Source organism: Vicugna pacos, chromosome 35 (assembly GCF_048564905.1).
Source record: "Vicugna pacos chromosome 35, VicPac4, whole genome shotgun sequence".
NCBI classification, from domain to species: domain Eukaryota; kingdom Metazoa; phylum Chordata; class Mammalia; order Artiodactyla; family Camelidae; genus Vicugna; species Vicugna pacos.
Genome location: NC_133021.1, coordinates 20605691 through 20629928, shown reverse-complemented (window position 1 = coordinate 20629928; position 24238 = coordinate 20605691). Strand labels below are relative to the sequence as shown.

At 40.7% G+C, this 24238-nt stretch overlaps 1 protein-coding gene across 1 annotated transcript in view; it reads left to right on the top strand.

Annotated features, from left to right (window-relative positions):
- CUBN (cubilin) overlaps positions 1-24238 on the top strand; it is a 266340-nt gene that overhangs the window by 171997 nt on the left and 70105 nt on the right. The window contains exons 40-48 of the mRNA XM_072954876.1: positions 5542-5739; positions 8491-8637; positions 10733-10923; positions 11327-11510; positions 14788-14962; positions 16167-16345; positions 17131-17340; positions 18531-18671; positions 19387-19568. Of these exons, the coding sequence (XP_072810977.1) occupies positions 5542-5739; positions 8491-8637; positions 10733-10923; positions 11327-11510; positions 14788-14962; positions 16167-16345; positions 17131-17340; positions 18531-18671; positions 19387-19568 (1607 nt within the window). The remainder of the gene's footprint in view (positions 1-5541; positions 5740-8490; positions 8638-10732; positions 10924-11326; positions 11511-14787; positions 14963-16166; positions 16346-17130; positions 17341-18530; positions 18672-19386; positions 19569-24238) is intronic.

Here is a 24238-nt window from a genome sequence, read left to right as displayed (position 1 = left end):
AATGGGTCAATGATGAAATCAAAGTTGAAGTTAAAATGTACCTTGAGAGAAATGAAAATGAAAACACAACCACACAAAATTTATGGGACACAGCAAAGGCGGTGGTAAGAGGGAAGTTTATAGCGATACAGGCCTTCCTCAGAAAAGAAGAACAATCTCAAATAAACAACCTAACCCACCAGCTAAAAGAATTAGAAAAAGAAGAGCAAAAAAACCCCAAAAGTAAGCAGAAGGAAGGAAATAATAAAGATCAGGGAGGAAATAAATAAAATAGAGATTAATAAAACAATAGAAAAAGTCAATCAAACCAAAAGCTGGGTTTTTGAAAGAGTAAATAAAAACCTCTGGCCAAACTCACAAAGAAAAAAGATAGAGCGCAAATAAGAAAAATAAGGAAGGAAAATGGAGAAATTACAACAAATAACATAGAAATACAGAATATCATATGAGAATATTATGAAAAACTATATGAAATGAAAATGGATAACGTAGAGGAGATGGACAAGTTTCTGGAAACATACAGTCCACCAAGACTGAATCAAGAAGAAACTGACCACTTGAACAAACTGATCACTAGAAATGAAATCGAATTAGCAGTAGAAAACCTCCCTACAAATAAAAGTCCAGGATCGGATGGCTTCACTGGGGAATTCTACCAGACATACAAAGAAGAACTCATACCAGTCCTCCTCAAACTCTTCCAGAAGATTGAGAAAGAGGGAATACTCCCAAACTCATTCTATGAAGCCACCATCACCCTGATACCAAAACCAGGCAGACACCACCAAAAAAGAGAATTACAGACCAGAGTCACTGATGAACATAGATACAAAAATCCTCACCAAAATATTAGCAAATAGAATCCAACAGCACATAAAAAAGATTATACATCCTGATCAAGTGGTGTTTATCCCAGGGACACAAGGGTGGTTTAACATACGTGAATCAATCAATGTAATACATCACATCAACAAGAGAAAGGACAAAAATCACATGATTATCTCAACAGATGCAGAAAAAGTATTTGATAACATTCAACACCCATTTATGATAAAAACTCTCACCAAAGTGGGCATAGAGGCAACATATCTCAACATAATAAAAGCTATAGCCAGCATAGTACTCAACGGTGAAAACTTATAGCCAGCATAGTACTCAACAGTGAAAAACTCAAAAGCTTCCCACTAAAATCTGGGACAAGACAAGGATGCCCACTATCACCACTCCTATTCAACATAGTCTTGGAAGTCCTAGCCACACCAATCAGGCAAGAGAGAGGAAAAAAAGGGATCCAAATTGGAAAAGAAGAGGTAAAAGTGTCACTATATGCCAATGACATGATACTATATATAGAAAACCTTAAAAGGTCCACATAAAACTGACTAGAACTATTCAAAGAATTCAGCAAGGTAACAGGTTACAAGATTAGCATTCAAAAATCAGTTGCATTTCTTCACACTAATGATGAATCAACAGACGAAGAAAGTAAAGAAACAATCCCCTTTAAAATAGCACCCAAAGTAGTAAAATACCTAGGAATAAATCTAACCAAGGAGGTGAAAGACTTATACATGGAAAACTATAAGCCATTGATGAAAGAAATTAAAGAAGACTTAAAAAAAATGGAAAGATATCCCATGCTCTTGGATTGGAAGAATCAATATTGTTAAAATGGTCATTCTGCCCAAGGCAATCTACAGGCTTAATGCAATCCCTATCAAATTACCCAGGACATATTTCACAGAACTAGAATAAATCATAATAAAATTTATAGGGAACCGCAAAAGACCTAAAATTGCCAAAACATTACTGAAGAGAAAGAAAGAGGCTGGAGGAATAACTCTCCCAGACTTCAGACAATACTACAGAGCTACAGTAATCAAGACAGCATGGTGTTGGTACAAAAACAGACATGTGGGCCAATGGAACAGAATAGAGAGCCCAGAAATGAACCCACAAACTTTTGGCTAACTAATCTTTGACAAAGGAGGCAAGAATATACAATGCAATAAAGACAGTCTCTTCAGCAAATGATGTTGGGAAAACTGGACAGCAGCATTTAAATAAAAGAAGCTAGAACACTCCCTTACACCATACACAAAAATCAACTCAAAATGGATCAAAGACTTAAACATAAGACAAGATACAGTAAAACTCCTATAAGAAAATATAGGCAAAACATTATCTGACATACATCTCAAAAAATGCTCTCCTAGGGCAGTCTACCCAAGCAATAGAAATAAAAGCAAGAATAAACAAATGGGACCTAATTAAACTTAAAAGCTTCTGCACAGCAAAGGAGACCATTTGTAAAACAAAACAACGTACAGAATAGGAGAAAATTTTTGCAAATGAAACCAACAAAGGCTTGATCTCCAGAATATATAAGCAGCTCAAACGACTTAATAAGAAAAAAACCAAAAAACCCAGTCCAAAAATTGGCAAAAGACCTAAACAATCAATTCTCCAAGGAAGAAATACAAATGACCAATAGGCACATGAAAAAAATGCTTGGTATCACTATTATCAGAGAAATACAAATCAAAACTACGATGAGGTATCACCTCACACCGGTCAGAATGGCCATCATTCAAAAGTTCACAAATAACAAATGCTGGAGAGGCTGTGGAGAAAAGAGAACCCTCTTACACTGCTGGTGGGAATGCAGGTTGGTGCAGCCACTGTGGAAAACAGTATGGAGATTCCTCAAAAGACTAGGAATAGACTTACCATATGACTCAGCAGTCCCGCTCCAGGGCATGTATCCAGAAGGAACTCTACTTCAAAATGACACCTGCACCCCAATGTTCATAGCAGCACTATTTTACAATAGCCAAGACATGGAAACAGCCTAAATGTCCATCGACAGATGACTGAATAAAGAAGAGATGGTATATTTATACAATGGAATACTATTCAGCCACAAAAACTGACAACATAATGCTATCTGCAGCAACATGGATGTTTCTGGAGAATGTCATTCTAAGTGAAGTAAGCCAGAAAGAGAAAGAAAAATACCATATGAGATTGCTCCTATGTGGAATCTAAAAAAAAAAACATCCTAAATTACAAAACAGAAACAGACTCATAGACACAGAATAGAAACTTGTGGTTGCCAAGGGGGCAGGCAGTGGGAAGGGACAAATTGGGATTTCAAATGTAGAATAGATAAACACGATTATACTGTATAGCACAGGGAAATATATACAAGATCTTGTGGTAGCTCACAGTGAAAAAAAAATGGGACAATGAATATATGCATGTTCAGGTATAACTGAAAAATTGTGCTCTACACTGGAATTTGACACAACATTGTAAAATGGCTATAACTCATTTAAAAAAAATTAAAAAAAAACAAAAGATTTATCCTGTAAAAAGACACTCAACAAAATCAACATTTCATTTCTCATGAGAAAGCGTGAAAGTCAGATCAGTGGGATCACATATTCAAAGTGCTAAAATAAAAAGGCTGTTGATCAAGAATTCTATAACCAACAAATGTATCCTCCAAACTAAGTACAAATTAAAGAACTCCTTTCTAACAGATTTATTACCCTGTAAGAAATACAAAAGGGAGTCTTTCAGGCTGAAATGCGAGACAGTAGGTAGTAAAGAAATTACATAAGTAATTGTAAAGGCAGTGTAAACATATTTTCATCTGTAGTTCTTGTCTTCTGCTATCTGATTTAAAGGCAACTGCATAAAACAATAATTATAAAACTATGCTGATGGTCTTATAATGTTTAAATATATAATTTTTATGACAATAATACCACAAAAGATGGGGGGGTGGGAATGGAGTTATATTACAACAAAGTTCTGTATATCTACTAAAATTAAGTTGCTAGTAATCTAAACTACATTGTCTTAAATTAAGATGTTAATTGCAATCCTCTAAACAACCACTGAGAAAAAAACTAAAAAAAATATGATGAAAGAATAAACAAATTAAAGTGGTGTACTAGAAAATATGTATTTAATAGTAAGATGGCTATCATCAATAAGACAGGCAATAACAGTTGTTGACGGGGAAGTGGAGAAACTGGGACCCTTGTGCGTTGCTGGAGGGAATATAAAATAGTGTGGCCACTTTGAAAAACAGTTCGGCATGTCCTCAAAAATGGAAACACCAAATTACCGTATGATCCAGCAATGCCACTCCTAGTTATAAACTTAAGAGAATTGAAAGCATACATCCACACAAAAATTTATACAGGAATGTTCCTAGAAATATTAGTCATAAATGGTGAAGAAGGAGAAACAACCCAAATGTGACACAGCTGCTGAGTGGAAAAACTAAAGGTGGTACATCCATACAGTGGAATATTCTTCTGCCTTAAAGTGAAGGAAGGACAGACAGATTGTAGAATGTGGATGAACCTCAGAACAGTATGCTAAGTGAGTGAAGCCAGCCACAAAAGGCCACTTACTGTATGATTATATTTATGTGAAATGTCCTGGATAGACAAGTCCATACAGACAGAAAGTAGACTAGTGGTTTGCATAGACTGGAGGCGAGGAGAACGGAGAGTCAGTGGTAAGGAGTACCTGGTTTCTGTCAGGGTGGTGAGAGTGTCCTCACGTTAGATAGCAGTGACGATGCAGAACCTTGTCAACATACTAAAAATCACTGAACTATACTGTTTAAAAGGGTAAATTTTGTGGTGAGTGAATAGTAGCTCAACAAAGCTATTATTAGGGAAAAAAACCAGAAAATAAAGGATGTTGTTATTATAAGCTCATGAGTGTTTTTCCAATGCTTCACTTTACCAAATTGAAAATTGTTTTAGAATTGCCTAATATAAGTGACGTGATGAATAGCTATGCTAAAAACGGTGAAGATTAAAGTACCCCAGAAAGGTGAAGAAAGTTCTACCTTGGTAACAGTAATAATAGGGTCTCCTTCATGGACTTAACTTCATGCTTGACAGAGAAGAAGCACCCATTAAAAATTGGGTTATGTGGGAAAATTATGGTGATTTTTTTTCAAAATTATGGAGATCACTGCTGTCTGAATCAGTGGATTTAAGAAAATATTTATAAATTTCTTTGTAGGGATTGGGGGTGGGGGGTGTGTAGCTCAATGGTAGACTGCTTGCTTGCCATGCCCAAGGTCCTGGGTTCAATCCCTACCGCCTCCATTAAGCAGAAAAACAATTCTTCTGTATAACAAGATCGGAGATCACTATGATAAAGGATTGAAGGGAGAAGAGACAAGAAATACATACATACATACATACATACATACATACATAATTTTTTAAAATTTCTTTGGGAAAATTGTTTTAAATGGTTTTTTCATATCACTATAGGACTGGGACTTTGTTTGTATAATTTTTTTTTAATACTTGCAAGGGAGGTAATTGGGTTTATTTCTTTTTGATGGAGGTACTGGGGATTGAACCCAGGGCCTTGATGCATGCTAAGCAAGCAGGCTACCACTGAGCTATGCCGTCCCCCCGGGATGGCAAGTTTGAAGTGAGAGTGCTACCTTCTTCTCTGCCAGAGGTTATTTCAAAGCTGTTGCTTTTCATTCTGCAGGTGCTTGTGGCGGGTTCCTGCAGACAGGAGATGCTCCAGTCTTTCTTTACTCACCAGGCTGGCCTGAGAGCTACAGCAATGGCATGGACTGTATGTGGCTTATCCAGGCTCCTGATTCGACTGTGGAGCTCAACATCCTTTCCCTGGACATTGAATCTCACAGTACATGCAACTATGATAAACTTGTGATAAGAGACGGTGAGAAACATTTAAAAAACAAAATACAACCTAAACCTACCAAGTTTCAACCCTGACGCATATTTAGTTACATTTGATTATAAATCATACTTGTTTCCTGCCTCCATCCATTTTGCGTGGAATTTCACAGATATTATGGTCAATGAGAGCATCAAATATTAGAACTGATCACCATTTCTGTAGAATGTAAGGAACCTACTAAATTGCCTGTAGCAAAATAACCCACACGCTACCCACTGTATCAGAGAGAGCATTCCGTTCCCAAGAGGAAGTGTTACCTGTGGCTTAAGTAGGAAATAATAGTCTGAGTTTTCTAATAGAATTTATATTACATTATATAATTCCAATATTTAATACTAGTCGGTGCTGCTTACTTGTTCAAAAGCTTGATATTTTAGAACTATAGCTTTAAGATCCAAGTGTGAAAAGTATTTATAATTGCAGTGTATTAAATTTTCTATGTCTACTGCATCTCAGGCCAGAATGGGTAGAATTAAGGGCTAATATTTTTTCATCTTTCCCTCTATACGCAGGTGTGGTATTGTTATGCAATAAGTGAGGGAAATGAATAATGCTTAAATGCAAGATGCACAGAATATCTTGCTTCAGTTTGCATGGAATCGGGGAGAACAGAGAGACCATACCCTCCAATCAGTGCTTCTTACAGTGTGGTCCCCAGACCAGCAGCATCAGCATCACTTGGGAACTTGTTAGAAATGCAAGCTCTATGCCCCACCCCAGGCCAACTAAGCCAGAAATTCTCAGGATGGGTCCCAGATCTGTCTCCTGTTAAGGCCAAGATTTGAGGGTAAGAGGGCAAGGCAGGATTGGGGAAAGCGTAGAGTCAGATCCTGTCTTTCTTAAAAATTTTTAAATTCTGTTCACTTTACATTAAATTTCAATTTTTTAAATATTGCACTAAAATATTTTTATCTCGATTTCTGAGGTCTTTGGCACCTCCTTAAATTTTGCCCCCAATGTCAGGGTCTCCCTCGCCTGACTCTAGTCCTTGCCTCCAGCTGATGGTCTCTAAGTTGGAGAACCACTACTCTATGTGACAGATACTGCAACCTCAGTGCCTACCTGGACAGCAGGTAACACCCAGTGAGGCGCTAACCCAGAGAGCAGAATTAAAGGGGCCGTTACGAGGGATGCAGGCTTAGTGTTATGGATCTTACTTCCCAAGAGATGCTAGAAGTGTGGAATTTTCTGTGAATTTCCAATTTTGTCAATTAATTAGAAATGCTTCAGAGCAATTTTTTTTTGGACAAAATAAACATGTTTGCTTTTGGCCCACAGGTTGCTAATGTGTAAGTTCTTGTCTCCCTTATCCTATCAACCCTAGGCCCCCACTAAGTATAGTGAGAAAAATCAAATGGCAGAGGTGTTTGTTTTCCTTCTGTAGAGACTGGGCACTAAGTAAAGATTCAAGTCACTCATACAAACATGTCTAGATGGTAAACCACAACTCTTGACTTTTTCCTATCAACAATCAGCTATCAGCACATTGCCCAGAGGAACCATCACTGAGGAATAAAATATACACATATGAAATAAATAACAACATATAATAAACTTTACAATTTTGTGACACTGATTAATTAGAGAAAATGTCCACAGAAATGATTTGGGGTGAAAGGTGTAACAAAAGAGCATAATGGAGATAATAAATGCAAAAAGAGTTACAGATAGACTTTTGAGTTGTAAAGAATGAAGTTTTCAGGGGTCAGAAGCCCTCCGAAGAATGCCTGTCTAAGCGTCTTGTATTTGTAGCTGTGCCATTACATTTGACAACTTGTTTTCTAAACTAGTTAATAATTAGTTTTAGGTTGTGGTCAATTTCAAAAAGGAATCATTTTGCTGGTTGAGTGAAAGGGCAAATTTCCTCATGTCTCATATTCTATTTTTGTTTTTTGTTTTTGTAAGCTTGAAATTCATTAATTCTCTGCCTCAGGGGGAAAAAAACATATTTTTCCTGCCAAGGAATCCAAGTCTGTTATAATCCCCTTTGCTCCATTCAGGCTTTGACTGAGACAGTTGTTTTGATCCAAATTTATATCAAGAGAAACCAAAGAAAAAAGGGCCACGGGGTGACACAGCCCCCATTTGTGTCTCTGGAGCAGCACACTGCTGACGGTGTCTTTTCTCATTCTCCACACACGGTCAGAAGTGTGCTCTTTTAATGGCAAAACAAAGAACAGAAAAATGATAAGTGAAAAAAGAGAAAAGAAAAACCCTTTGGAGGTGAAGACACACTTCTGGGCAAATGACCTTATAACCTTAGAACTAAGGCTGAAGAACCAAACTACTTCTTTTTTTTTTTTTTTTAAGATACTTGACCTTCAGCAGTCAAGCAATCAGAATAGTTTAGATCAGTGTCTAATGCACACATGAACACTGGTCCTCAATTACTTCCCAATCCCGTGTCCTATTCATTCTGAATTTTAGTGCCAGGGAGAATTGTCAGCCGTTTTTTGTTTTGTTTTGTTTTGTTTTGTTTTTGGAAAGGCAGTGGGAACTGGCAAAGAAGTTGTTATTAAAAAGGTAAAGAAAAAGGCAGATGGCATCATTACAAACTGGAGCCAGAATGATGTAAGCCCTACAGTGTCTCTGTATTTGATAATCGTGCTGTCTCCCACCAACGTGGTGTTCTGAGAGTAATGTGTGAGCCGCCTGGGCTGGGTTGCAAATGATGGTAGAAGAGATTCTTAAGACATTGTGTTTTCACACTGATATTTCCTTTCTTTGTAGGAGACAATAGCTTGGCCCAGGAGCTAGCAGTTCTTTGTGGCAGAGAGATCCCTGGACCCATCCGGTCTACTGGAGAGTACATGGTGATCCAGTTCACCTCGGACTTCAGTATAACCAGGGCGGGCTTTAATGCATCCTTTCACAAGAGTAATATGTTGTCATAGTTTATTCTAATTCATCCCATCTCATCTCTTCTTATCCCATCTCATCTCATCTCATCTCATCCCAGCCCATCCCATCCCATCTCATCTCATCTCATCTCATCGTCTCTTGCTCTCTACCTAATACACTCTGCTGATTTCTCAATGCCAAGACACATGTTATAAGTAAGTCAGAGCACACAGGTCTTTGCCCCACTGTTGGATGGCTATCCTGAGATCAGATACTGAGTCCTAATCAAAAAAACTGACCACATTGTTCAGAAAGATCCTCCACCTTCAGTTCTCTGGGTGGGACATCTTCTATTTATAGTAGGCGCAAGAGTAAGATGTTTAAAACAATATTTCAGCCTAGCTGATGGCTGGACCCAGAAGACAGTACACACCCATAATGCATCAAAGGAGCAGTAAGTCAGAGTTATCCTCCATCTGAGAAATAAAAGTCAAAGTAATAGAGGAGGCATCTTCATAAATCCCTTAGTTGAAATTATTCATTTAAAGGTTGGCAGGAAGAGTTTGTTGCTCTTGAAATATGAGTTCGGTGAGTCCAAGAATGTGCACAATATATAGGGGGCTGTCAGGGGTAGAATGATTGAGACTTTCAAAACTCGACAAAATGTGAAGTCCAATAATAATTTTTAAACCCGAACTGGATAAAAGTTAAAGAAGTAGCCCACAGAATGGGAAATAGTGGAAGACTCTCATATTTTTAACTGAAAAAAAATGCAACTTTAAAGTAGATTATCAATCTTGACATTAAAAATTGATGTTTTCTCCTCAATTCTGTATGCTTTTTCCAGAGCAGAGAGCAATTGAAGATAAATGATTTTCCTCACAGTCAAGGGAGACCAGCTGCATGGTGGTTTCAGAGAATGGGCTCTGAAATTAGACAGACTTAGGATAAATGTCCACCTCTGCATTTTAACTACTTATGTGAACTAATGAGCTGGTCAGTCCCTGACAACTGGCAAAAGAGTGCCCACTTCACCCACTCTCTTCTCGACTCCAACCTCTCCCACAGCTCCCATATGTACCAGTGACAGCTCGTGATGTATACGGTTAACATGTGGGAAACTAACTCTTGACTCCCACCATGTTTTACCTCCCCATCCCACCAAACTTGCTCATTCCACACTCGTCTCAATTCTAGTAAGTGGAAAGGACATTCTTCTAGTTTTTCTAAGCCAGAAAGGTTGGCATCATCTGTGACTCTTCTCTTCTGGCTTCATAAATCCTATTCATCCACAAATTGCAATGGTCCTACCCTCAGTGTATCTAGATGCCAACCACTTCTCACCATTTCTACTGCTGCCATCCTGGTCCAGGCATCTGTCATCCCTCCTTAGACTCAAGAAATCACCCCCTGTTGGACCGCTTGCTTTTGCTTTTCCATGCCCCCTTCCCTTACAGTTTAAGTATTACAGACAGATTGATTCTTTTAAAACCGAAGTCAGATCATGCCATTCTGATGCTCAGAGCCCTTCAGTATCTTCCTCTTTATCAAAATAAATCCTTTCAGTTTCCTGCATGACCTACCCTGCTACCTCTGGCCCGCTCCATTCTGATGTACCTACCACTCACCCATCAAGCCTTTACACCAACTGTTTACTGGACTGCAGTGCTCTTCTCTCAAACTCTCATACATCTTGATACCCCATTTCAGTCAACTCTCTGCTCGGACGTTACCCCAACAATGCGGCCTTCTCTAACTACCCCAGGCAACAGAGATCCATTCTCCCTCTCCCCTTTCATTTTTCTTTGTAGAACTTATCACCGTCTCACATATGGTTTATGTGTTTAGTGTGTATCTTACTCACCTGTAGAGTAAGCTTCATGCAAGTAAGTGATTGATCTCTGTGGCTGACTTTTGTATCCCAATCTTAGTAACAAAAACAAAATGAGTACCTGGTCGCGTGTGCTCCATCAGTGCTTGTGCCAATTGTTTCCAGCACTTTGGTCCCAGTGAGTTTCAACCCGCATTTCTATTGCCTACGCTTTGAAAATTTTCAAGAAAAACAGAAAAAGCATAAAAACCCTGTGGTGAATGTTATTTCAGCGAACTATCTGTGCTTCCTCCTGGGAAGGTTGTGGTGGATATCTGCATGCAGACAGAGGGATTATCACATCACCCAAGTATCCAGAGACCTACACACCCAGCCTCAACTGCTCCTGGCACGTGCAGGTTCAGAGTGGTCTGACCATCGCCGTCCACTTTGAGCAGCCCTTCCAGATTCCAAGTAGAGACTCTTCTTGCAACCAAGGGGATTACTTGGTGGTAGGTCTTGCTTGCTACTTTTCTCTTTTCTCTTTTTTTAATCGAAGTATAGTCAGTATACAATGTTGTGACAATTTCTGGTGGACCGCGTGTTTGCTAGTTTTCCAAATTCCTTTCTCAGCACACATCATTCACAAAGCAAAATGAGACAAGTGGTAATAACAGTACCTATCTCAAGGGCCGTTCAGGTTAAATTAGATACTGTACATAACGTATTTGGACAAGTGCCTGGCCTATAATAAGTGCTTAATAAAAGACTGTTGCAAATGATTAAAAAAAAAGAGAGAGAGAGAGAGAGAAAGCAAAATGAGGTTTTCCTCCTAGGACATAAATTGATAGAACTTCTCTACCTCATCTTTATCAATATGAAGGAAATTATGCAGTTTTTAATTTGTCTTTCCAGCTAAAAAATGGACCTGACATCTCTTCTCCACCCTTGGGTCCCCATGGAGGAAATGGTCGTTTTTGTGGCAATCGCCCTTTGTCCACTCTGTTCACCTCAGACAATCAAATGTTTGTTCAGTTTATTTCTGACAGTAGCAATGAAGGGCAAGGATTTAAGATCACGTATGAGGCAAAGAGTTTAGGTGAGTATTACCACTGAGAATAATGTCTGTACTTTCCCTGCAATTGCTTGGTCTTCCTTGTTTAACTAGATTGGGGAAAAAAATATGGAAAAAATTTTTTTCTGAACTAGGAGTAATAATGTTAATTAGAATAGACACTGATTATTGAGTACTTACTTTATGCTTGACACATTTGCTATGTCATCATGACTACTTTTTAAGGAAGATATCATTGTCCCCATTCTCCAGATAAGTAAGATGAGGCTTAGATTTTTCCAAGGCCACATATCAAGAGAATGCACAAAATGAACGTCTCCATGAGTATAATTTGAGCTGATCTTGGTGATCCCCTGAAATTCGTTAGACTTTTCTGTTACAAAATGTTTAATGATAAGTTTACATTCAGTTACAGAAACATTGTAAGAATGATAATTACATTGTTTTGTAATCATTTGTATGCTTCTTTTTAAATGAACACATAATCTTCTGATTCTGTTATTACCCATTTAATTATATATTACAGTAGATCTTTACTTAATTACCTTTAACTTCATTATACTTTCTTGTAATTATATTTAATTCTATGGTAATGATTTAATTTTTGTGACATTTTAGATAATATTTAATTGAATAAATAAGTAAACAAGCATAGCTTGGAAAAGGAGAGTGGTGTCAGTAGAGAGTCTTTATCCCTTGAAAATTAGATAATTTGGGTTTCAGGATAATTCTATGACCTCAATCTCAGACTCCTGAATATATTTCAAAATACACATTAACCTAAATGAAGCCATATGTTTAATGGCATGTTCTCCAAAATATAAGAATTTAAAATGTCAGCAGAACGTCTTCGTTTGGGGAAAGGAGAGGAAATAAGTCTCCAGCAACTGACACAGAAAATCACCTAATACCTTGAGTGGATTCCATGACGACAAAGAATGTACTTTCATCACTTCCCGGCACCAGAGCTCTGGTGCTTGGAAGGAGCCTTTACCAACACAGCTTTGTGACACCAGCACCATTACTTTATAGATCGTGAGTTTCTGGTCCCTCTCTATCTCTGTGCTGCGTTTTGCTGCTATGTTATGAATGGGAAGGATTTCCCCTGGTACTGAGTCTTTACAGAGTTAAGTGCCTTGTGTCTAGTGAGCAGACTTTAGCCCACTCTACGGAACCCCACTTTTCCATCTGTACCCGGATGCAGTCAGTCTTGAATTCTATTTTTAAAGTTAACATTTAGTGGGGATTCATATACACTAAGGGTCTCTTTGCAAACACTGTATCTCTTCATTGCTTTGTGGACTTCCTATTCACGCAAGAATGGTATGGCCATTACCTTCTCCTGATCTTTCTGCCTTAATATGAGACTTAAAAGTCTTTTGATTTCAAAACTTCTTGTGATATGATCACTCTTGCTCTTCCCAGCTTTCTGAGTCAACGATTTTCCCTGCCTACAGGCAGCCTTCTGCTTCTCCATCTGTCTTTCCACCACACCTCTCCTGTTTCTCAGCTTTTGACACATGTTCTACAGTGAACAACTTTTGGCATCACATTAGCCGAGTTCTCCAAAGATACTCCACTCCTTCAGAATGGTTGGTTGAGACTTCTATGTTCCTGTGCTCGATGCTTCTTTTCTCTCACCTGGTTAATTAGCTTTTTCATTAATTAATCGAACACTTACAGAGTGCTTCACACACTGCAAACTACCAGGTCTGCCAGGGAGTTCAATGCAGAGGAGGAGACAGACGAGCAAATGCACCATTAGGATGTGGTACGATGAGTGCTCTAAGGAGGGGTCTGTTGGGAGCTATGGATCAGAGAAGCCGCCCAGGGGAAGGAGACAGGGGTTTGCCAATCAGTGAAGATGAGATGTGACAGCATGTAAAGTCTCAATAGTTATCCAATAATAAGGCATTCCCCAGAATTTGCTACTGCGAGAGAAGAGATGCAGGAGGGGGTGATGAAGCAGGCAGGCATCGCAGTGCTGGGGGCGGCACCACAAGGCGCTGAGATGTTAACTGAAAGGCAGTGGGGAGATTAAAAGTGCAGGATAAATGGAAGGAGTAAATAGAGCAAGTCCCTGTGGAGACAGAGTGGACTGGGAGACAGGCCAGAGATACAGGAAGTGTAAAGGAGGGTAGAGATGCAGGTGAATTTGTTAAGCGTGGTAACGTGTAAGGGGTGAAAAGTTGAGGGAGTTCTCATCTGACTTCTCCTTTCTAAGGAGAACTCGGAGCAGTGTGCTGCGACGAGCGAGAGCGAGGAGAGGGAAGGGCTTGGGGAGTGCAGCCGGCTTGTACGGCAGACAGCTGTTGTCATCCACACGGCAGAATGGGGGGGTTGCTGGGCTGCGCTGAAAGTGGGGAACGTGCATTTGTTGTGGCACCGATTTCCATGAACGGTTTGGATGGAGTACAACTGTGGAGCTGGGACTGTGCTCAGGTAAGAGTCTGACGGAAAAGACCAGGAACGAGGGCGTTAGACAGTCAAAGGAACTTGCAGTCCAGGGTTTCAGAGATGAAGGAGTTCCGGGTAATGACGCAGTTCAGGATATGGCCATGAGTGGCTGAATGACAATGGGAAGAACTGTCCACAGGTTTCAGCAGATCCTGCATCTGTGCGGCTGTTACTGAACGGGTTAACTTCATTGGCATTGTCAGTGCCCAGGCTATTCTTGCTCGGTTTGCTTGCTGAGATTGCAAAAATAAATTTATTGATAAAAGGAAAATATTTTTATATAACACTTTGGTCTTTCAGAAAAAGTACTAAAAGCTCATTTTATCTTCTCGATAAAACTGGCTAATAAAATCTCTTGTGCCATTCACCCCTTGCTCTTCAAATGCATCGAAATCCCGAAGAAACATAAGGAGTGAACGCCCACAGGGTTGTACAAATGTATATCTGCTGAGTCTTTTAAACATCACTGTGTTGACCTGAGTGGTCAGTGGGCAGTTATAAGTGCTGGTGCATTTCCATGTTCGTCGAAGTGGTGGATACATCATGGTACGTCCATGATGTTCTACTGTAGACACCGTGCACCACAGTCATTTGGTTGGCTTTAAGGACGAGCGAGATTTCCAACGAGAATCTATAGTTTGGCAAATTAAAAAGAGTCACATGTGGTAGCCCCCTTGATAGCAAATTCAAAATGTGTTTGCTTAAAAAGAAAAGGAGGTTAATTCCAGATGAAAGGAAATCGAGATTGGCAATACAGATGAGGAGACTTTTCAGAATGAAGGTGGTGGTTGCCTGTGTCCTCTTTCTCCAGACTGTGGACTGATTTAACTGTGTTTCCTGACAGCCTGTGGGGGCAATATCTACATCCATGATGTGGATTCTTCTGGATATGTGACCTCCCCCAACCACCCGGACCATTATCCCCAGCATGCCGACTGCGTTTGGCTCCTAGCTGCTCCTCCCGGAAAGCTCCTAAGACTGCAGTTTGAAGACCAATTCAATATCGAAGTGTCCCCCAAGTAGGTCACCTCTGTTTAATTTTTCTCCTACCCCAGAGTTAGTACTTTTTAGCTATCACGTCTCAGAACAATTTCCTTCTTTTCTGAGCAGCATATACTGCAAAGGAAGTCAAGGGATGGGGAAGGGAAATGCTTAATGCCTTGAGCCTGAAAACTGAGCCTGCCAGCCACCCTCCGGTCAGCTGAGCAGATGGTATAAACAGACACTGTTCCTCATGACCCTATTCACATCCTCCAAGAGACACTGAGGGCGGCTGTTTGTGATTTGTGTTATCCGTTCTTCCTCCCACAGGAAAAATACAGAGTCAACGGTAGACGAGTATTTATTTGCCCAGCATCACACTCAGTGTCATACATGATAAAATATCTGTTTAACAAGTGGAAACTTGTGGCACCAGGGGCCACCAGTGTCAGAAACAGGACTAAAGCAAATAGAAATGCAATTTCCCAATCTCCATTTAGTAAGAATTTTTAAAGATTGCAAACCTGAGAGTCAGTCTTTACTGTGTTGTACACAAATAGATTCATTACGGAGACTGAGGAAAAAAAAATCTGTATTTTTCTCTTCATTAAACAAAAGTGTGTATACATTTTCATGAATACATGCATGGGGCAAAACTTAGGTCCAAGAGCTTTTGCTTAACCAGTTGTGGGCCTGATGTAATGCCACTCTCCCCCTCACTGAGCATTAATTTGCTGGTTGGCTTTCTCAAGAAATATTGGGTAAATACTTCCCCTTTTATGGACACAGAAAGTTCCGGCTGAGGCTCTCCATTAACCCAAGCTGCAGAGCTGTCAAGAAAGCGTTCATCTTTGTCATGTGGAGTGTGTCATATCATCATGTGAAACAAAATGTTTGGGGTTTTGAGATTCCTAGGGGTTGATTTAAGAATGATTCTTACATTTTTAAGACTGGCAGAGGGTATGGAAGGTGAGTAAATAATTCTTCACTCTGGTACCCGTAAACCCCGTCCTTTGGAGCTCCCAACTGGGGTGCATTCTGATTAGGAAAAATACACAGCATTCTGAAGTGACATGCCCCTTCCACTGCCTCTGTCATCGTGTCCACGCTGTGCTGTGTACATCACGCCACCGAAACGATGATTTAATAATGCCCTTGGAGAAAGTTAGTGGAGTCTTTATTATCAGAATACATCAAAGCAATCAGCTGTATAAATTCAACAGAATTCTCTTTCCACTTTAGCTGTACGTCCAGTTACCTTGAGTTGCGAGATGGAGCTGATTCCAATGCACCAGTACTTTCCAAGTTTTGTGGAACATCTTTGCCTGCCAGTCAGTTGTCCTCAGGAGACGTGATGTATTTGAGATTCCGGTCTGACAACAGCCCCACTCATGTGGGATTCAAGGCCAAGTATTCTATAGGTAACAACATCTTTATATTCAGTAAGAAAAGTAGTGACCGAATGATTACATTAAAACTTAAAAAAAAAAATCATGTCTTTTTAAAGAAGTCTTTCCATCTGCCTGATTTTAACAATTATTTTGATGATAGGAATAAGTAAAGCATGTAAATGTTTAAGACTACACAGTCATTTATCAATTATAATTTTTACTGTAATTTCCATTTTAAAACACTCTTTTTAGTAAACCTGAATATTTTGTATTTTCCCCTAGCTTGTTAGTGAAAAAACATATTCAGTTAAATCAAATTCTGGTTTCTTGTCATGAAATATACATGACTCTAAATAGTAAAACTCCTTAGTAATCAAATAACTATTTTTAGAACAGTGACTCTGACCTCAACATTAGTAAATAATTGAGAAGTTTTCTACCTAAATCTCTAGTGCCAAATCATTCACTCAGTGTTTTGATTTTTTTTTCAGTAAAAAAGAGCAACTAATAGGCATATTGAAGATTCACTACCATGTGGTCACAAGTACACAGAATCTAGTATCTGGTGGGTCTGAACACTCACCAAATACATTTAACAGGCAAAACTCGAAAAACCTAGTCGTAACGATATTCAACCTACACCACAGGTCGTTTTACAGCCTGAGGTAAATTGCATAAAATTCAATCCAGCTATCACATCAGCTGATAAGACATAATTGAACAGTAGTTTTCAGGGCCCTAAGAAACCCATTAGTGCAGTAACACAGTTATTTTTTTTTTAAACCCCGTAATAGAATACTTCTGGTTTTTTCCAGCCCAGTGTGGGGGGACAGTGACGGGGCAGAGTGGTGTGATTGAAAGCAACGGATACCCAACACTTCCATATGCGGACAACTTATTCTGTGACTGGCGTCTCCAGGGCCCCTCGGGACATTATCTCACCCTCCGTTTTGAAGACTTTAATCTTCAGAATTCCTCTGGCTGTGAAAGAGACTTTGTGGAGATCTGGGAAAACCATGCCTCTGGTCAGTGAACTATGTCTGCTGCCTTTTGAGGGAGTGTCTATTTTCACATGTCACTCATTCAGCCTCTGAAATTTCCTCACTTCCAAGAAAGGCAAGACTGGTTTTTTTGCAGAGAAGTACAGATCCATCTGCTCTGGCAGGTGCCATCTTTTCTCTCCCCTGACTCTTATCCATAAAACAGTGATGTCCAAACCCCAGGTGTCATTGTATGGCTTATCCTGGTGTTAGCGGACGGAGGGGCCCCCACATTGGAAAGCCCATCAGGCAGGTAGGTCCTTGCCCACTGGCTGAGAAAGAATTCTCAGTAGAGGCAGAAGGACAAAGTGAAAAAAAGAGCTGCTTTTATTGCTCAGAGAAAGAAGGCGAAGAAAACATTTGAGCAGGAAGACGTCAGCCAGGTAGCTGGTTCAGACAGTTCCAGCCCCCAGTCCCGGGCCCCGGGGTCTTTTACTGGAAGGCTCTGCCATCATGGTCTTCATTCCAGTGATGCCAATTATTCTATTATGGGCTATTCTATTCTATTATGGGCTCGTCCCTCCCGTGGAGCTCATCGCTAAAACAGAAACTGCAGGGGGAAAAAGAGAACAAAGAAAGAGATACTGGGGTATGTCCTTGCATTAATGCAGCAGTTTTGGAACATAAATCGTTCTGTGGTAAGACTGTGTCCCTGGAATTAAGGAGCCAGCTGTGGCATAGGAGAAGTGCCCTGCCTTTCAGCAGCCTGGCACTTCCCTTCCTCTTGTTAATCAGCCAGGGTCATCATCCCCTCTCTCACAGGGACCCCGTGGAGACAGCGCTGTATGGGGAAGGCAGCCTCTCCCTGCGGAGACCTTCCAGGGCCACACACAGATATTCAGGGGGCATCCCGGAGGGTCAGGAGAGGAAAGGGTGATAGATCCTGGAAATAAGATGAGATGGACGCTGGTCACTGTTACTTCAGACCATTTCACTCACCAAGCGAGCAAGTCTTCCCCTGGTGCTGACGCCCTTGGCCCTAATTGGCTGCATCTATCTGAATATATTGATTTTTATTCATGTTTGACCTGCTTCTCTTGACAGAGGTCACCACTTCTTCCTGGGCAGAGTCTTAGCTTTTATTATATCCTTTGTATGGGCGGAACACCTCAAGTAGAGGTTAAGTGAAGTCAACCAGCTGGACATGTACCTACTTCATTATTTGACTCTCACAGGTCATTTACTGGGCAGATTCTGTGGCGACACCATCCCCAACACCATAGACACTTCAGGCAACGTTGCTTTGGTCAGATTTGTCACAGACAGCTCTCTCACTGCCTCAGGATTCAGACTACGGTTTGATGCCAGCGTGGAAGGTAAGTTCATTGTTTCATTAAAAGTAAATAATACTTATTTATAGATACACTCAGACATCTATATTATTGAGCATCTACACTAGGTGGACACTTGCTAAGCACTGGTGTTACATTAGCTGCACAAAAACACCACAACCCTTGTCTTCTCGGACCTTCATAGTTTGCTGGAGAGGCCGACATTAATCAAATAGTCACACCAGTAAGTGAAAAATCACAACTTCGATTAACGCTGCAAAGAAAAGGAGCTAATGCTAATATAAGGTGATGAGAACTGTATTACATTACTCACCTTAAGAGAGCCCATCCTCGGTGCTCCAGTCACTCAGAATTTTCAGTCCACGTTCCCCGATAGACTGAGGTGACATGAAGATTTTGTCTGAAAAAATTAGATGATTACTTTAGCCTTCTGATTTTTTTTCTAACTCTTCATACATGCATTGGTCTCTCCTATTTCTTGGGCCATGATGATAAAATGCTGTCAGTGAACAATCGTTCATGGAAGCAGATATTAAACATTAAATATCAGAGACAGAAGGTGAATACAAATGTTCCCCGTAAGTCCTCACATACATACAGTGATAAATCAGAGCAATAATTTTGTCTAGTGGGACAATAAAAAAAAAGGTTTGCTTTTGAGAATATTCCTTATAGAAGGGTCATTTTGATTGGATTGAGAGTTTTCTTGTTTTTTTTTTTTTTTTAACCCCTCCTTCAGAGTGTGGTGGGGATCTACGGGGCCCTACTGGAACATTTACTTCACCCAACTACCTGAACCCAAATCCTCATGGCTGGATGTGTGAGTGGAGAATCACTGTACAGGAGGGAAGGCGGGTCACCCTAACTTTTAACAACCTGAGGCTGGAAGCCCGTCCATTCTGTAGTACTGAGCATGTGATGGTAAGTGGCCCCTGCAGTCAGGGATGTTATAGTCCATTGTTGAAGGAGTTTATTGACCCATAAATCATAGTCAGAAAACTAGGTTAGGAATATTCTCCTCCGAGCAGCTGTATCGTCCACAAATTCTAAGTATTTTAGATAGAACAAAATCACCGTAAGTGTTTGCCGGAATATTTGTAAAAGCTGTTTTAAGAGACTGTTAGTGTGACCGAAAGCAAATTCGTGTGCCCAATGCACCGTGAGGCCAAATAAACCAAAACATCGGTGTTTGGAAGAGAGAAAGGTTTATTGCAGGGCTGAGCAGGCAGAACAGGGTGGCTCATTCCCAAGAAAACTTGGAACTCCCTGAAGGGTTTCAGCAAAGCATATTTAAAGACCAGCTGTGGGAGGGGGTCGCTGGGTATGTGATCAGCCCGTGCACAAGTCTCTGGTTGATTGATGCTGAGGTATCAGAGCGATCAACACTATCAGCCCCTAGGCGCCAGAATGCCTGGGGGCTGTGCGTTCTCAGTCATCAAGTAGTTAATTTCTTCCCTTTGGTTGTAGTTTTAAGCATCTGAAAAACTCAGTAAATATACATGAGGTACTTCAGACGGGAGCTACAGCCGAGGATACAGGGGAGGGGTCTGTCCCGGGAAGGCTTCGTGGAGTGCTGCTCGATTACATTTGTTGTCACAACCTGCGTCAGGGTCATAGGTCGGATAAATTTTAAGAGCAAATGATCACTACACACAGCAAAACTGGGTGAACAGAGACAAGTTAAGCCTGTGGGTAGCACACAGCTGAATGGGACCAGGGTCACAGGATAAGCCCCCACCAAAAGTTCTAAGCAGGTGAGTGGTCCTGCATAGCGACTGTTCTCTGCCAGGGATACCAAGTGACTCTTCTGGGAGACCTGGCTGCCTGCCCTGCAAGTTGCCAAGCTCAGGCTTTGAGATATACCCTCCGAATTCTTAGCATCCTTTAGCCAAAGAAAGCAAATGAGACCCGTGAGTGTTAACTGTGAAATAGCAGATAGATGTAGAGAGAGATGCATATATGCAGTCTTAACTGTATTTAACAATAGATTAATATTAGTATATTTCTCCACCCAATTGCCCTTTCTTCAGTCTTTGTTATCTCAGTGAATAACTGTGCCAGACTTCGGGTTGCTCAAGTCAGAAGCCTTGATGCCTGCTTTGGAGTCCTTTGTCTCACACCTTACACTGCATCCATGAGCAAGTCTCATTGGCTGTATCTTTAAAAGTGATCCAGAATCTAACTCCTTCTCGATACATCCACTGCTCCCACCAACAGCACTCACTCAGTTTTACTTTCATGACTCCCAGCTGCTCAGCCTACTGCCACCCTGGTCTCTTTGCATCTCAACACAGCAGCCAGAGTGAATCAGAACGTGTTGCTCTCCTGGAAAACTCTCTAAGGACCTCTCATCTCACTCAGAGGGAAATCCCAAATCTTCACAAGGATCCAACCAGCCTTGTATTATCTACCGCCGCTTCCTTCTCCTGCCTGTGCATCTTATCCCAAATTCCCCTCCTCTGTTGCTCACTAGGACCCACCACCCTGGTCTCCTCTCTCTTCCTGGAATATGCTGAATGCTCCCACCGCTCACTTCCCAGGTACCGTTGCCTCTGTCTGGAATGCTCCTCCTGGATGGCTGCCTGGTTCACTCCCTCAGTTCACTCAGGGCTCTGCTCAGATGACTTGATCCATGAAGCCCTCCCCAAGTACCTACACTGAACAGACCCCCACCCGACACTGGTCTGTCCCTTTCCCTGCATTGTTGGTTCCACAGCGCTTGACACCAGTCGACATTCTGCGTGTGTATTTGTCTGTCTGTGTATTGTCTTCTCCTCCCACGAGAACGTGCACTCCACTGGGACGTGCACTTAGTCCCCTGCTGAATTCCCAGTGCCTGGCACGTGACAGACACAGTAATTGTTGAATGAATCAACAGAAGGACTATCACTGTCCTTTTCAAAACCAAGCCAGATTTTTCAGTTTCATTGTCTCCTACTGGGCAGTAAATTCAAAACTATGAAACGTCTCTGTAGGTTGCTATCACTTTGTATTGTCCTAAAATGATCATATTCAAGCTTCAAGTTTTTTCTCCCTAGTTCTAATATCTGAAGGACTGAAATGTTGTCTTTTATCAGATATTGAAAATTACAGAACCTGGTGTGTTTTCTTTTACTTGGAAAATAGGAAGTTTTGGACTAAGCTTGCTTATTCTAAAGGAATATTTTTTCCTATTGCTGAATGAATAATAGACAAGAATGAAGTAGAAAAAAATTAACCACTCCTGCCATACCATATTTTGATACATTTTCTTATTTTTCTTGGCGATTAATATTATGTACTTTTAAATGACATTATGTAGTTGTAATCATGTGACGTTCATTTGTATACTAATTTTCATCCATTTTTCTTATTATAAGTATAATGGATGCTATTGAAAGGTGTTTGGAGAGTTCAGAAAACAAAAACTATAAAAATATTTGGAATTCTACACAGCCATTACTAAAATTTTGATATATATGCGAACAATTTTTTCCCTTTGAGATCGTACTGAAATATGGTCATGAGGATCTTACCAGCAGAATATCCACATGCCCTACAGGAAAGATAATCTGAAAAGTCATAGTTTCCGAATTCAAATAATAAAATTCACTGCATCCGCCACAAGTTCTGAATCGTGTCTTCCTTGTTGCTTCCCCATCTCTGAATCACAGATACCAGAGGCACCCATTTTCAACTGTTTCAGCTGCTTCTTTTTGTCTTTATGTCATTATTTCAAAATACTATTCCTGTTCTGCTGCTGTACTTTTCCTGTCTTAGACATTATCTATCCACGTCCAACTGTGGAAGGTGAGGATTCAGCTGTCTTCAAAAACCACCCCACCTCCACCACAAATGCACACGGGGGTATGAGCGGTTCACTTCCTCCCCCAACTTCCTCCCCAGATACTTCTGTCACAGATTGGTTTAAACTGTTACTCAGTGTTTACAAGACTATGTTTATGGAAACGTCACTCCCACGGAAGCCAGTGTACTCTGGCAGCGTTTGCTTTTGTCTCTCCAATAGCCATAATTGTGTCCTTTTTACACTTTCATGGTTTTTCTTGGTTTTCTGTATTTCTATCACTCAGTCTTCCATACAATTTCCACTCCAGGCGTTCATCCCCACCTTACATGATAAAGCACATCTATCAGTTTCACTCATTTTCCTTAAAGAAGTTCTTCCTTGAACCTCTGCCCATCAGCTGCATGCTTGATACCTGCTGTCATGTTCAGTTTTCTTTTCCTTACAAATTTGCAAGCCCCTTCATTCCTCCTCTGGGCTGGATATCTGGCTTTATCATATGCACACTTTTCTTTCATGGTTAATTTCCTCTTTTTAGTGAGGCATGTGCTCTTGTGGCCCCCCCAAGGGCATGGGCAACAAAGTTTCTGAGGACGTGAATACTTGTAATTATCCTTATTTTACCCTCATCTTTGCATATATTATATATTAAAACATCATATATTCAATATATTTGCATGCATATATGAATATATTAATTTTAATCATTTGAAGCTCTCTGTTGCTTCTTTGTGTCAGTCTCCTTCAGATTCCTGTTTCTTATTTACTTATATTGGTCTCTGGCTTTTACATTGGACGCTTCCCTAAATGTCTGGTGACCCTGGACTGTTCATTCATGTTTAAGGATGAAGTGTGAAAAGGCTGATGGGAAGCTCCGTATGCATGGCTGGGGCTGTCCACTTGTGGGCTTCATGGGAGGTGATGGGGGGTGGGGACCTAACTATGGAATTAGGGGAAACTACAAATGTCGTATTACAGGTCTGTTCTCCTGGGAAGGTTAAAACTCCATCAAAGGATCACTTTCAGAATAGATTTCTTTTCTGAATCTTTAACACAATCCCCACATTCCTTTTCTCTGAAATCTATTTTTATAGGTTCAATGTTTATTGTGTTTCCTCTTCATTCTGCCCCAAACAAGGGGCTGTGGTTTGCCCTTTGCTTAGCTTTTATTTACTTAAGAACTTGTCTGAAAGAAAGGAAGGAAGGAAGGAACAGAAGGAGGGAGGGAGGAAGGAGGAGAGGAAGGGACATTTCCTAAGATTTGCAGGCTGTGCAAAGGCAGATTTGAGTCCACAGCTTCCAGACTAATAGCTTATCCAGGTGGCCCGACCACACAGTTCCTCCAAACCCAGCTGCCTATTTCACTCTCTGCCCAGATGGAGAAGAAAACCTAAACCATCCTGCGTGCACTACAGTAAGACCGGAGCCTGATTTCATTCCTGCTTCTAGCCAATGCTAGAGCGTGTCCTGAATCTCATATACCCACTTCCTACCCCACTGTTTTCCGGGAGATGGAGTTTATGCTTACAAACAGGAGTAGAGGAGGACTTTGGAAACAGCCCTCTTGTTGCTCCTAAAAGGGTGAAGGCCATTGACCACAGCGTCCCACGTAGTCTGTTAGCCTTGTAGTCGCTCAGGACCCCTTCAGATTCTGGTAATGCGTTGCCCGCTCCTGTTTTCAGTGTTACTGACGGTACGTACATGTCACCTTCTGTTTCTTTATGCATTACTTTGTGATTTGGAATCAGAGGGTTAATTTGATTTCCAATTTTATTATCACTGGCTCTTTGAACTTCAGCAAATTGCA